The 15,260-nt window shown below is 36.3% G+C and overlaps 1 protein-coding gene across 1 annotated transcript in view; it reads left to right on the top strand.

Annotated features, from left to right (window-relative positions):
• Nucleotides 1-8,002: 8,002 nt before the first annotated feature.
• The window catches only part of LOC135693215 (uncharacterized), a 28,712-nt gene continuing 21,454 nt past the window's right edge, over nucleotides 8,003-15,260 (top strand). The window contains exons 1-2 of the mRNA XM_065211619.2: nucleotides 8,003-8,163; nucleotides 10,163-11,018. Coding sequence (XP_065067691.2) covers nucleotides 10,206-11,018 — 813 coding nt within the window. The 5' untranslated portion in view covers nucleotides 8,003-8,163; nucleotides 10,163-10,205. The remainder of the gene's footprint in view (nucleotides 8,164-10,162; nucleotides 11,019-15,260) is intronic.

Consider the following 15,260-nt stretch of genomic DNA (forward strand, 5'->3'; position numbering starts at 1 on the left):
TTGAAATGAAGAATGAAAAATTTTCTAATTAAAGAGGACCAATCCTGTCCAAACAACTCAAAACCCGATTGCATATTTTGGTATGCTAAGAAGAAAGAAGAATTTGGAAAGAATTTAATTTGCAAATGATTTTTCAGGCAAACTTAAAAAATAAGGAAAGAACAATATTTCGGGTGTATTGTTGACGATTAGGTTGCAATCTTTCTTTAAAATATTTTCAAGAGTTTTAAAATTATGTTGAGCCCTGCTTGTACCGTTTAAAACAATTTTTTTTCAATTAAAGCATCTGGATCTGTATGTGACCAATGCCCAGAAAAAGTGGTAACTCTGACAGATGCTATTTACCCCAAAATATGCTTTATAGGTAGCTTTTGTAGTCTAAGAAATAGTCTATAGTAGGGGTGTTAAACTCAATTGCACAGGGGGCCAAAGTCCAAAACACACTTTAGGTCGCCGGAAGAACAGGATAGACATTGATTAATATGAGGTTAGATCTGTGATAATGCAAAATTACTTAAACTGCAGCAAACATCTTGTCTGGTGTTATTCGCTAACATTTTTCGCCTGATATCTAATTTGAGAGAGAGTGTAATGTTCTTATATATTTTCCTTTGGTAATTCATATGTAATTTGTCTTAGTTTTTCGTGATGCCACGGAGTAGTCATAGTATTTTGCACCCAGCGGCATCGTCCTCGTAATGTCGTTAAATATTTTGTAAGTATTGTAACTAGCAAATTTATGTTGTAAACTTTTATTGGAATGTAAAAAAAATCATTTATTGACCACACTTTATAAAGTTGAAAGAAAAAAGAGAAAGATATGTTCATTGTAAGAGATAAAGTAGATAGCACATGAAGGTGAATTGGTGAAACTGGATTCACGTAAATGACTTGCTTCCACATGAAATAACGGTTTTTGAGTTGATTTGGTTCAAAGATGATGGTAGCATTCAAGGAGAAATACGAGAAAATTCAGGTGAACGAAGATTGCTGCGTGCGTATCCCACCCTTTTGAAGACAATCAGAGGTAGAGCATTTGATATTTCCTTTTTAATTGAGTATCTGTCTGAAGTTGTTATGGCGGGAAGATGCATTCACCCTTTCTTTGATTTTCTGTTAAAATAAATTTTATATAAATTAATTAAAATAAATTAATTAAAATAAATTATAATAAATATGTTTAGTTTAGGTTTTGAGGAAAAAAATTAAAAGAAACTTTGAAGCACTGGTCGAAACATATCTGTAAAATATTGTCTGTAAAATACTGTAAAAATGTTTTCATTGAAGAAGACCATGATGTGTCACCTTTAGAAAAAAATGGACTATACTTGTGGACACTGGTAAACAATGGACTATACATGGAGCAAAACCGCTGGAATTTTTTTGAGATAAAATTGTTGTTGAAAGGCTTATTCTAGCGGTAATCATTGTCTCTTGGGTTTCAATACTGACAAAAGGTGAGGGGCTCTATATTTGACATTATCTAGGAGCATACAAAATTAAACCAAAACGTTCTAAGTTCATTTAGCTTCTGAAATTAGTGAAATCCAATCTACACCCAAGTTGGTTATTTTTTATGGCAACAAACTATTATTTTCACTAAACGGCAGGTTAAAAAGTCGTTCACCTGATATCATTATTAATAAACTAAAGCCTGATATTTTCTTGGTAATATATTAACAGTCAGATCAAAGGTTAACGTATTAAGATTCAAGTTGATATGAATCACCTTGTGCTTATTAAGTTTCGCTTGTACTTTGTCGAATTCTTTACGAATCCTTCGATAATGTTTTCCACAAATTTTTCGGAGCACTCGACAAATATTTCCCTGACTTTTTTCCCAATCCAGCAGTAAGACAATCCTTCAATTTTCTCCTCAAAGCCATTGGAATTACCGAAGGCTTTTGTTGCTAAAACCCCTTATAGCGATGAACTTCCGGCTTAGGCCCTTGGCTTCCGTGGGCGTTTCCATTCTTTGGCGACCCGCGAGTCCCCTTACCCGGGTACCAGACTCACTATATAAATAAAAGGGAGTCTTATCTTTTATAGAGTGAGTCTGGTACCCAGTGTAGAGTCCCGAGTGAAGGTACATGATTTCTTTTATTTGTCGGTTGAGTGGATGGTTGATGTGTGTGAAAGCTTTTCGATTATCAGCATTTGTTTGATTGACAGGTTTAAGAACCCAATTGTTCAGTGGTATTGTGTAGTTTCATGAAAAAGTTCACAAATAGTTTCCCATTTCCAAGATGCCAAGACTTGGTGAAAATAAAAAAATCAGCCACTGATTAAAGTCAATAAAGAGTTTAAGTTAGAGGAAAAACAGGTCTAATACCGTTATTTGAACGAATGTAGGATAATAGTTTAGCAGTTGTTGCAATCTCACAAGATGCATCTCACAATGAACAATCCAATCCTTGACAAAAGTCCTTGGAACACCCTGCGACCAATGAAAGATTTTGAAGAAATAAAGGTTTCCGGCTATAAGATACAGAAATATCCCCCCTCCCCCCAAAAACAATGTTGGCTGAAAAGCCTATTACTTACCCTAGCTAATAAACTGACATTGGACCAATTTCAAGCTTTGAAACTGTTGTTATTCAACATTGTTTCAAGGGGGAGAGGGGGATGCTACTGAAGTTATGCAAAATTTTAGCTTGGTGTACCAAGACTTTTGGCAAAGATTGTTGATATTAGTTTGTTTAAACGTTAAAGGCAATCTGTCACGACGTTGATTGATTATAAGAACAAAGGGATTTTTTATTGTTTTCAGTCCCCCTTTTATTTATCGCATTGTAAAAAATATGGCGGGAGCGCCGGAATCGTGTTTAGGCTATTGTTCCAGCTATTGTTCTCGTTAACCAATCCACAACGAGACAGATTGCCTTTAATTTGATAGAGAAAAAGAACATTATATGATCGAGTAACTATACGTGAAATTTGTCAATTTTAGAAAGAAATTGGTAGAATGAACTGTCGAAATGACTTGATACATTCAGGTGGATCAATTTGTACCTCTTGATGATTAGTTGGGTCAAGAGAAGAAAAATAGAAGCATCATGTCTAGGAAACATGAATAAGGAAAGATGGCCTTCTTAAAAAGCACCGATTGTCCAGCGAAACCTCTTTGGAGTTTAAGGGACCCTTGACATACAAGTTAGAGGGAAAATTGCAAATGGGACTGAAGATTTCCTTACAGGTTGATCCATGATTCCAAACTATGGGCTAGTTTAGAATATGATGAAACAAAATATGGAATAAAAATGTAATATAAATGCTCCTTCAAGGTCAATTTTTAGGTCACCGAAAATAAATCGATGCTCAAGCTAAAAGGCAAAAAAAAGGACAATGGCAAAACGAGAAGGTAACAAAAAGAAGTGGACAAAATGTTGTCATCTGTCATTGAAGACAAAGATATTTTATTTTGTGTTATCAACAAAATCCCCGATAGTCATTGCAAGCAAAATTCTCCAACGCAGCAACCTCAATATTAGCACCCTATTTTTCAACTGTTCCGTCTCTGCTGTATTCATATCGCATTGCTGAAGTGATGCCACTCTTTAGCTGATTTTTCAATACATCTTTCACTAAGACTTTGTAAAAAAATCATAGTTAATAGAACATTTGAGAGATTTAAGTAGCTTTAAGATCACATGAAGATTACTAGGGGTTTTCGGATTTCTAAAAGATTTCTTCCAGACTTTCGGATTTTCAGAGGGGTTTTTTGAACGCAATGTCCCTCGCTCTGCTCGTGGTTTTGACTATTGATTAACGAGAAACAATCGATACTAGAGAAGGATTTTTAAAATACTTTTCTAATTTAGTTTAATTTAGATACTCCAAGTGATCTGAATAATTCAGAAATGTGCAGTTCCTAATTATTTTTGTGACCAAAATAATGCTACCCATTCTTTTAACTGCATTTTTCTCAGAAGCAATTTTGTCACTACTTACGAAACAAAGCGCATGCAAATTTTTTCTGAGAACTGCAAGGAATAAATGTTTACTTAAAAGATTCGTTATGAGACGGACAGTGCATTTTGGATATTTAATGTTTTATGTATTGTGCCTAGATTATGCTTAGCTTGCCCGATTTTGGATAGAAAGAAGGCAAATATATCTGTTTTGGACTAGTAGCCTGTCTTTACAAAAATGAAGGTATCCTTTGCTTGTGTGAGAATCGCCGGAGTCTCAGTAAACGTCATTTAAGGTACAATACTGTTGTCTTTTTTATTCTTGAACAAATCTACGACTGTCAGTGTAGAAGGAAAAGCTTTTAAAGTTATTCAAGTCAATTCTTTTATTGATTGTTATGTGGTGCAAAGATCTGAAGCCATACGATAAATCGTTGCTGTAACGATGTATGAAAGACCCAAATACTGCTGAATTGTCAAGAATCGATCCAAATTTTGAATCAGTAGGAGAAAGGAAGGAGATTTACATTTTCGAAAAGCTGAAATTCCAGAGCATGATAAGAGACAGTTATAACAAAAAGGCATAAATAACGGAAACGTTTTTGTATTTCATAGATCCTTGTTATTGGGGTTCAACACGATTTTTGAAAAGCTAGTTCTTATAGCAGCTTAAGGTTTTCCAACAATGCAAGAAAGTTGAAGAAGGTGCCGTCCTGTAGAAAATTGTTCTAGAAAAAGTTATGTAGAACATGGTTCTAACAAAATGACTTATTTTCGGCACATTGGTGATTAAATTCTCAGCCCTGGAGAAATTTTCAATTTACAGGAGGCACCACGGAGCATTGAAAACAATTGGGGGGGGGGGGGTGGTGTGCTAAAACCGTATTCAAAATTGGTGGTCCATTATTGATTCCTTTGGCTTTTGTGCTTGGCTTACAGTACTCCCAATATCAGAGTTTAGGAGCTCTTAAGCAACTTTGTATTTTATTTGCGAAGCTTTATGACCAGCCCCCTGCCCCTAACTTTAAGTAGAATTAATTAGGGCGTTGGTCCTGCCTTGCATTTCAGGGACGGATCCAGAGCAAATTTGAAGGAGGGGCAGTTTGTAATGGGGAGGTTGAATTTTTAAAAATTTTCAGAAATTGGTGACAAGTGTACGCTATATACAACAATTTCAGACCTATCCACTTTGTAAGAAAATTTTTACAGTAATTGTCGTATACCTTGATTTAATCCTTAAGTGAATTAACGTATAAAATAAATCTCAGAAACGTTTTCACCTGATTCTCATTCTTCAAAAGGGACGCACAATTTCCAAAAAGGGGCGCCAGACTTGGTGCGGGAGAGGTAACTGCCCCTAGTTGCCCCCTTAAATCCGCCACTGTTTCCTTTAGTGACATAAAAGTTACGCATGCACACCTGTGAACATGTAAGGCACAGTGTATTCTTATATCACTGGATTTGGTCTCTTTGAATTCAGAAACCGCAACTGTCCTCTCTTTTAGACTAAGATTGAATTACATGCTAAGCAAACAGAACAAAGTAAATGGCAAATACAGCGATTTAAAATATTTACGATCAAATTGGACCAGTAAGCAAGTTTGCTTTAATATGCTTTGGCTAGATTAATACTTCTGCAGACAATCAGGCTATCATCAATGAATGATTGTCTCGCAGATTTACTGATGTTTGAAGAAGAAATTCATTCATGGATCTTTGATATGTTTTATAGATTTGATTTAAGTATTAAAACTAAAAAATCCACATCGATTATCTCAACCCTTTATGCATTCTTTAGCAGATATATCAATAGAGCTAGGCCAGGGTTACCACATTGAACAGTAACGGGCAAAAAAGGGGGAAAGGAACAGGGGCTCGGAGGAAGTTTTCTAGGAAGGGGAGGATAAAAATGAACTTTTTTTAGAATTCGAGAAAAGTAAAAAAATTCCGAAAATTTTCAATAAATTGGTGCTGTAGGGGCAGGGGCACTGACCCTTGTTAGGAGTCTAAAGGCGCCAGCCAAAGTTTACAAGGTCACACAATTTAAAGATTTTTTTAACAACCTTTTTCTAATCAAATATCTTTTTAACGAGGCTCTAATTTCATAACGGATATCATGCTCATGGTAGACCTATACAGCAATGAAAGTTCCATCTTAATTTAATATTTTGAAGGAAATTTAATATTTTAGCAAAGCAGTGGGTAGCCCCCCCCCCCCCCCCTAGTATGAATCTCGTTCCGACGGCACTGAAGTGCTCTGTATTTTGAAAAGCTAGAAAATAATTTAAGGTCAGCAATCGAAAAATTGAATTAAAACAAAGACTTCATCCGAGAAAACAGAATTCGGATTAGTATTCTTGAAACAGAATGCCGATTGCCATCTTGTTTTGAAAAATTCACCCTAAGATGCAAGAAGCACTATCCATTTTAATAGACAAGTATTTTGTACAAAAAGCTACGCTCGGAATAAATACACCATTGCTTAAATATTTCGAGGATTTTCGTGCTTTAAAAGCAAATTCTGAAGAGCTTCTTCTTAGGAACACAATTTATAACGTACTATGAAATAAAACACTGAATCAGTCGCAAGGAATTCTTCTTTCTATAATCTTTAAACCGCATCAAATTTTCCCATTTTGTTATACACCCATTTTTGTAATAAGAAACAGTCTACAGGAAACTTAGCACTAAGGTGACCTATCGATCGTATAAGCGATTACCTTCAGCAATCAAAAACTTCTCGAAACTCCTCCTTTCCAAGACGAAGTGCACTTGATTCCTTGGTTCCTTGATTCGAAGGTTTATAAATAGAATAAAGATCTTCTTATAAGGCATTCCAGTTCATGTAATCACATGTTACGTTGCATTTGGTATTTGATGAAGCCCTTAGAAAAATTTTGGCAGTGAAAAGACCCTGAGTGTTAATCTTGTGCTTAGTTTCCTATAAAAAGGTAATTATAGATTTTGTTTTTCTACTCCCTTGTTACCAGATCATACTGTAAATAAGTTATCATATTTCCAGCCCCGAGTACTAAACCCCCCCCCCCCCCCTCCCCAAGGCCAAGCCACAAGTACCGCAGCTATCATCATTCTTGGGGACAAATGCTCTCTAGAAACTATGCATATTCATTGCTAGAAACGAAAAATCCCCTTTCGATCCTATTTTTTAAAGCAACAGTTTCCCCACTAATGCTCAGGTCACGAAGACGTTTTAGGGGCCTTGGGGAAAAGCCAGAAGACGAGGCCCCTTGCAAGCGGAGCAAGCAGGATGTTTTTGCGACCACGCCCTTTACATAAGCTCAGATTCATTCGTTTAAGATGCCTTTTTATTTCCAGACTTAATTTTGTTACTTTTATTTAATTCCACAGATTTCCACAATTTGCCCCCAAGCCCCCCTTTTGGCAGCCCTGCTAATGTCATCATTTCTGCGATACTGGTATCCTTTCTCTAAAGCATTTGCTCTAAAGCAAAAAATTGTAAAATCTACATGCTTTATCATATTTGTGCTTTTGCAAGCTATCTTAAGATATACATTTAGTCAGTGACGGTACGTATATAAATCTTATACAAGAAATATAACAACTGTATCTTAATTATATAGATTGTGTGTAGTTGCGCTGCTGATTATTTGCAAATCTTTTAAGCATTTTCCTTTAAGGAATATTTCCCTTGACCTTTGCATATTCGAAATTTTTTCTTTACTTGGTCGGTGCTCCTGTTTTTTAATCGAATGCAACAGCTGCCATCTTATCCATCTGCCCGAAAGTTTGAATGCTAACAATTTGTATGCATTGTTTGGGAAAGCTGTATATAATGCTACAACAAGTTCCAGCTTGTATCGATCTTGCTGCATAACAGCATTTCTGTCACGTGGCTATGACTAGCCAATAAGCTTGCTGGCGTTGTCGCCCTCCGGCGTCGGTCTTGTTGCCGCCACTTTGGTTGGAATAGTCATGTGATCTTGACAAGCCAATGGGAGGCGTGCTTTACTCGACAGGCGTCGCGCTCTTGGCAGCCATCTTGATAGAAAAGGTCATGTGATTTCTCTCAACCAATGAACTGTCGCCATCTTAAACACAACGCTGCTCACTTGAGGGATCTGCCATCATACATCCCGATTTAGAAACAAGATAGCTATGAACGCCAACTTGTGCTGTTGATAGCATATGCTCTCTATTTTTCGTGGCATATCAGCTAAGGAAGTATTTGGATTTCATATTATAACAAATGCTCTGTGATGCAGTAGTTAAGGTGAGTTTTCGATATAAATCATACCTTTACGTGGTAAAGTATCCAATGTTTTGCCAAGACAACTGAAGCCTAGGCCCGACTTTTGGTGCCAAAGCCAAGTCTCCCGTTTGTGAGACAAATCACAGTAATAACTACCAAGATAATTGGTCACTGGGTATGTCCACAGCTTTGAGATCTTTTACCCAGTTAATAAAGATAAATGAACCAGATGCAAAGAGATAATGTCAAAGACATGTGGTAGGTTGCACCGTTGGAAGACATGATTTCATGACCATTGTCATGGTATCGAGGGTTCGATCGCCGTCAACAGTAATGTTTTGCATATTTCATAAACGTTAAGATTTGACATCACTATCTAGTCAGGGTTATTTTGCCCTCAAATGGCTAAGTGAATCGTATAAGGAATACCGATTTTGTATAGCAATGTCAGTCAAGGCCTCGCGAATTGGTAGGGTTTGATCGTTCAATCCGAACGGGTCCAATTTCAATCAAGGCCTCGATACTTTGTAATGATTGTAACCATAATCTTTCGAAAGCAACCTTCGCAAATCTTAATGATTTTCTGCATTTGATCTTTTGGTAGGGTATAAAACCTTTGATTGGATTGTAGTTTTTTGTAGTTTCCTCCCTATTTATTGGCACGATCTGTCTGTCGTTTATTTTGATTATAGACGTGAAGATGGCACATCATTATTCCTAGTTGAAAAACCCGTTATACATTATATTAAAGGTTTTGTTCTTCTGGAACATTATGTGGGGAATGAGGACTTGAAAACTTTACCAAACAGTTGTGCTTTGGATCTTTCGCCCAATGTTTTTCTGTTGTAGTTACGATAACAAATGTCCTAGCAATATGATTTCGCTGATGGACGTAGATCTTCAGTTCGAATCATCAAACTGTTCTTTAACTTTGAATGTATGTAGTAAGTATAGAAAGTCTAGATCATTAATTTTTGTAAAAACTGATTTGCTGTTGTCGCCAACAAAACACGCACAATGATTTTCAAAGTCGTGACTCAGAAAATTGAGTTCCTGTTTAGCCGTGCTCCACTGCGCTCAAATAGTCGAACTCGCTGCAGGAAATTTTAGATTTTGGGTGACATATCACTAAAATATGATTTCTTGAGCACTCTTTGGACGCCTTAAGCGAGACAAAACTAAAATCTAAATGCAAAGTGTTTTTTTTCTAAAGGAAGTGATTTTAATGCACAACTTGGTCGATGCACTTGCTGATCGGTGAATCACTGTCGTTTATGTGCATTTCAGCGGTCGCTTCGCCCTCGAGACAAATAGTGACGTATTCTTTAAGGTCATACCAGTGCCACTGGCAGGGCCCCAATGCACCAATGAAGCAATTGCATATTCTGATTGTGTGGTTCAGTGAAATGATTGCAGATAGCATTTTTCCTTGTCAATTGATGTGGTGAAATTTGATTTTGGGAAAATCATTTATGTTGTTCGTAACAAATTTCCCTGTATTTATGAGTCAATTTATGTCTCTGTTTTGGTTGTTCCTTATTTTTTCTAGCAAGCACAAGCGTGCAAATCATGACAAAATCACATAAGTTTTCAATAGCTGATTTTTATACATTCTCCTTTATTGACTTAGCCCAGTAAACAAAGGTTGTCTTGCTAATTTTAGGTTTGAATATGAAAATTTGTGAAAGTATCTGATTTTCTAGTCAAGTCAAAGCATGGAAATAGAACATGTTAATGATACCTTCACTTCTCAGTTTGAAATATGTTTCCTCAAGCACTGCCTGGACTTGTAGTAGTCCCTATGACTAATTACCAGTGGGGAGGAATATTTTACATCCAATGACCAGGTTTTTCCTAACAAGTATATATATTATAGTGGAAAACTTTTTGTCAGAAATAATTTTAAGATGAAAGATGTGTTTCATTGTTTTAAAAAATGTTTTGACAGGGTTTTCTTTTTTGTTATGTCATTCAATCATCATGTATATATATAGATTTTTTCTTTGTTGTTCTCCTGTAGAGGCATCTGTAAAAGAACAGATTAAGGAACATTCTTCATTAACATGCCTATCCAAGCTCCACAATGGACAGAATTTTTAGTATGCCCAGTGTGTACAAAAGAGTTCAACGAAGACCCTCGTCCACCTGTGAGTCTTGGATGTGGACACACAATCTGCAGGCTTTGTCTGTCTAAGCTTTCAAAACAGCAATGTCCCTATGACCAGACTGAAGTGAAGACACTGATCAAAGACCTACCTGTGAATTATGCCCTGTTGCAATTGCTGATCCAAGGCTACAACTGTCCCAGTGTAGTAGAAATTCAAGATGAAGATGTGAAGCTGAATCAAGATAACTTTGATTATGCAAGAACGTGCATTGAGGATCTGGCACTTTACCTTCTACCTCTAACTGCCCTTGTGATTAATCCAGCAAATGGAAGTGGTAAGAATGGGATGATCAACAGCAATATTGGAAACTCTGGAAATGGCACATTGACCAAGCCCATGCAACGAAAAATGGTTACTCTTGTAAGCTGCCAGCTTGTTGAAGAGGAGGGAAGATGCAGGGCAATGAGATCTGCTAGAAGTCTAGGGGAGCGTGCAGTAAAAGAGTTGATCTTGTTGCATCAGAACCCACAGCACCTTTCTGCTAATTTGTGGGCATCTGTCAGAAACCGTGGTTGCCAGTTTCTTGGGCCAGCAATGCAAGAGGAAGTCCTGAAGTTGATTCTTCTTGCTTTGGAAGATGGAAATTCATTGTCACGTAAAGTGCTTGTATTGTTTGTGGTGCAAAGACTGGAACCTAAGTTCAGCCAAGCTTCAAAAACAAGCATTGGTCATGTGGTGCAGTTGCTGTACAGAGCATCTTGTTTTAAGGTATGTAGTGCAATGTTATCTTTTTGGAACTATTTGCTTTCACATGAATTTGTAAAAGTAAAATTATATAATGAGGCTGTTAAGAAGAAATGAACCATGGGATGGACAACATCATTCGTACAAATGTCTAGAATGGTTGATGTTCATCTACCAACCATTCACTTTTATTAGCTGTTAAAATGCTCTGGTCATAAACTTAGCAATTGCTTGTTAGCAACTTGCAATGTTGTTTCATTTTGCTTGATTATCTTGTTTTGAATTACGCTCTTTTTATAAGAACCAGTTAATTGAAGTTCAGGCTGACTGTTCTTGATTTCTTTCAAAATTTTAGGCTTGATTGTCATTTTTTGTTCTTAAATTATTTGGGTGTGCAGGCCTAATTTCCCAATAAAGTGCATGAGACATCATTTATTTGCCAACAAGTTTGAAAATTCACCAAATATACCCCTATATGACAAAAAGCACAACACTTTTGGGATAAACTTTTTTAATTTTACACAACATTGTTCAAATTTCATTTTACAATAGCTCAGCCTTGGATTGTTCTAATTTTGTTCTAAACTTTTGACCAATTTTGAGGCCTATGTTCTTATATACTTTTTCTTATATATTGGTTCTTATAAAAATAGTGTATTAGGTAGCAAAGCAAAGCATACTAGAAGTCTAGTATTGTTAGCTGAAATTTTAGGAAAGTAAGATAGCCTAATGATGAAACTTCAAAAGAAATATGTTGAGGTTGGAAGGAGAGCTGCTGTGTGTAATAAATGTATGTTTTTGTTGTTAATTAACACATAAAGGCTATAAAACATTGCATTTATGGTGTAATAATTTTACATTTATGCAAGAAAACAATTGTTCATGCTAGCCATGGCAATTTAGTGTTTTCTCTACCATCAAAGAATGTGAAAGTAAATCTTTGTCATTTTCTTAAGTCCCAAAGAGGTGGGCTCTGCCCAACTAGGCAAAGGGGGGCTTTTATTCTTTTGCCTTTTTCTTGTGATGATGTCAATTCGATTATAAGATGGGTCTTTGCCTTTTAAGTAACAATCTACGTACTTTTTTCAGAATTACAGCAAATTTATTTAGCTTTGGGTGTTTGTGAAATACTTTCAAAAGCATTTGCTGATTCTGTTTTCTGACATTAAACAGTTAGTCCACTGGGTTTTTGATTTACTTTTTAGTGCACTCAAACATTCAGGTCATCTTATCTTCTGGTCATATGTTGTTGCAAAAAGTGCACATTTGTGTTGTTTCCGTACAAAATATGTTTTTAAGGTTTGCTTTACACCACACGCAACATTTCATCCTAGAAACAAACTCAAATCCTTACTGGACAAGTAGGTTCTATCAGGTGTTTTTGTAAGATAGTCACAGTACCCTTATGTGTACTCATCATTATGACGCTTTTGAGAAGCCAACTTCCTGTGTTACATTTCATCGAAATCCAGAATTTGAAGTATAAGAGCGTCTGGTTTCGAGTTGATAAACAAATCTCAAGTATGTTATGTCTACACTGATTTTTAAGAAGTAGAATCTGAATTCCAAATCAGGTCTGTTGATAATAACCCGCAATAATCCTTACATTGAAAATCTAGGGTGGCCTTCTTGAATAATTTTGATTCATCAAGACGGCCTGTGGCACTGACATGTGGGTGTTTAATAACAATTTGTAAATATGTAGATGCCTAATCGATCCCAGTCGCCTTGTGTTAGCGATGTCTACGCTGTGGAATTCGCAAGTTAAGAAATAAGGAGAAATTCAGAACGAGAACATTTAAGCAAATCAATAAAAGCCCGCCATATCTGTTTATGTTGATTCAGTGAATACGGGCCCTCGCTTTTGAACATCGAAATTTAAAATTCAGCCAAGGTGTTCTTCCTAAAAGAAGGGAAGCTTTGTCTCGCATGCTAATGAATGCTTTTTAATAGAGAAATTCTAAGAATGATTTTCTATATGCTTTGATGAAGAATATCACAATAGATTGGAGATTGGAGAGAGGATGGTTACGTTCAAAGTGAGGCTGAGTGATCTTGCGCCTTTGTTAAGTTAACTCTTTCCCCTAATAATAACGAATGGATAGAAGATTTCATGTTCCATAGTGTCGTGACTGATAACATTTTAGAGATCCCCCGCGGCGAACCTCTCGCAAACCAAGTACAGGCATGCGATCACTGAAACGTATTTGTAGGAGTATTCGCACAAAAAGAGTTGCGTGTTTGTGGAGAAGCCTTTGCCTCGGCCAGACATTAGCAATAATAGTCTGAATGTTTGTTTTTACCTAGAATTTTTATTGAAAAGCTTCATGCCATGCCCTAAGTCATACCAACTCGTTTCGATTAGAATATTTAAAGCTGGATCTGGGAGGTAAAAAGGCATTCGTGGAGAGATATAGAAGACGTGACGAGGGGCATTTCACTCTTGCAAATAGCGCACGAGATTTCCCTAAAACAAAAGGATTCCCGGGGATTTTCTGATAAAACAATAGGATTTCCACAAAATGTGTACGAGATTTTCTTGGACTGATTTGCCCCTCGATTTGTGATTAACCGTCACTTCCGATATTCTGAATTGCTTGACAAGTGTGCATGATTTGGAAAGAAAAAGATTTGAAATCACTTTAGCAAAAAGAGTTTGGTAAGTGCTTCATAGTGACGGAATGGCGAAGGTTGGAGTAACTGCCCCATTCTCCAAATTCCATTACGACTGTTGATATTTTGAAACCAAAATCGGATATTGGTTAAGAAGACCTTTCAAAAAATCCTCACGAAAATTACGGTACGCTCGCCCTATATTTCTAATTTCTAAAAGCAATCCTCTGTAAGTAGGAAATCCCTAAAATGACAGAAAATAAGAAACCATGGTATTGATCACCTTCAACCCTAAAAAACATGCTTGGAAATGATGTCTTCTGGACGGCAATGAAACTTTAGATTATTATACACCCGTTTCTGGTTCAATTTTACAAAAATAATGAATAGAATAACCCCTAGCGACTGTCAATGTTTTTGTTATTTTTTAGTTTTGTCAGGCTCTTGTTACACCACATCTTTTTATGTTATTTGTTTATTCAAGATATAGTAATTGTATTTGAGTAACCATTTAGAAACTTGTATATTTGAATCAACAAAAGAATTAAGAACTGAGTATTAATCCTTAGCTTAGTTTCTTTTACAAAATGTGTGCAATAAAAAAACCCATTTCTGCTAATGATGTTAAGCAGTAAAACGAAAAAGCCTAGAGACTTGAGGTGGTCCAAGTTTTCTAAAGACGAAATATTGTGTCGATTGTAGTTTATCGCGAGTTTATCGCCTTTGTTTGGCGTTTTCAGCATTTCAGCCGTAAGATGAGTCATGTTTGTTGATGTTGCCTGAAGCAGCCTCAATGCAGTTCAAAAGCTAGCCTTCCTATTGTTGCACTTCATCCAACCTATAATAAGAAGCAAGCGAAAATTGAGATTATTAGATTGATAGCTGGGTGTCGTTGTTTGCAGTTTTAAAGCAGCTCAAATGAAACTTGGTGTGCTCTCCAATGGAATCTTGTTTGCATTAGCCCGTGTTTTTCTTTCGCCTATTCTTATGAAGATATAAAACAGCTGCCCCTACTGCCTTATCAGTCATGAAATGAATAACTTGGAAGAAATTTTAATTGATTTTCACGGAGAAGAATTACTCAGAATTCGTAATCATGTGCTTCGATTGTCTAAAGGACACCATTGTCTCAAGGACACGTAATCTCGTTTGCTCTAGCCGTTTCTGAGTGTGTTGAAATCTATAACATTTTGTTTATGCAGTTGTTTCATTCACCAATTAATCGACTTGCAAACAAGAAATCAGCAGTCAATGAGATGAAGCTTGTCCAATCTTCTTTCCAGAAGTTTTTGACCTCTCGTTCGTGTCATTAAGCAGTTACGAGTGTTTATGCATTATTCATTTTATTTGTCAGCTCACTCCATAGTTGATCAATAATTTATAACACGTCTTAAAATATCGTCTGTTTCGAAACAGAAATGAGTCAGACAGTGCAGCCTGCTGCCACACTTTCTTTATTTAATGCATTGTGAAGCATGACGACACAATCTCAAGAACTGATATAGCTTTACAGCATATGCATTGCTTTATTGCAAGGTTTTTCTTTCATCATATCCTTAAAAATTAGTCAGACTTTTACAACAAATAACTTTCTCGGATTGTTACCAAAATATTGTTGAAGGTGGAGTATTGTCTGGCCGTTTATCATTTGCC

This window comes from Rhopilema esculentum, chromosome 11 (assembly GCF_057945365.1).
Source record: "Rhopilema esculentum isolate cy_ngs chromosome 11, ASM5794536v1, whole genome shotgun sequence".
Classification (NCBI taxonomy): domain Eukaryota; kingdom Metazoa; phylum Cnidaria; class Scyphozoa; order Rhizostomeae; family Rhizostomatidae; genus Rhopilema; species Rhopilema esculentum.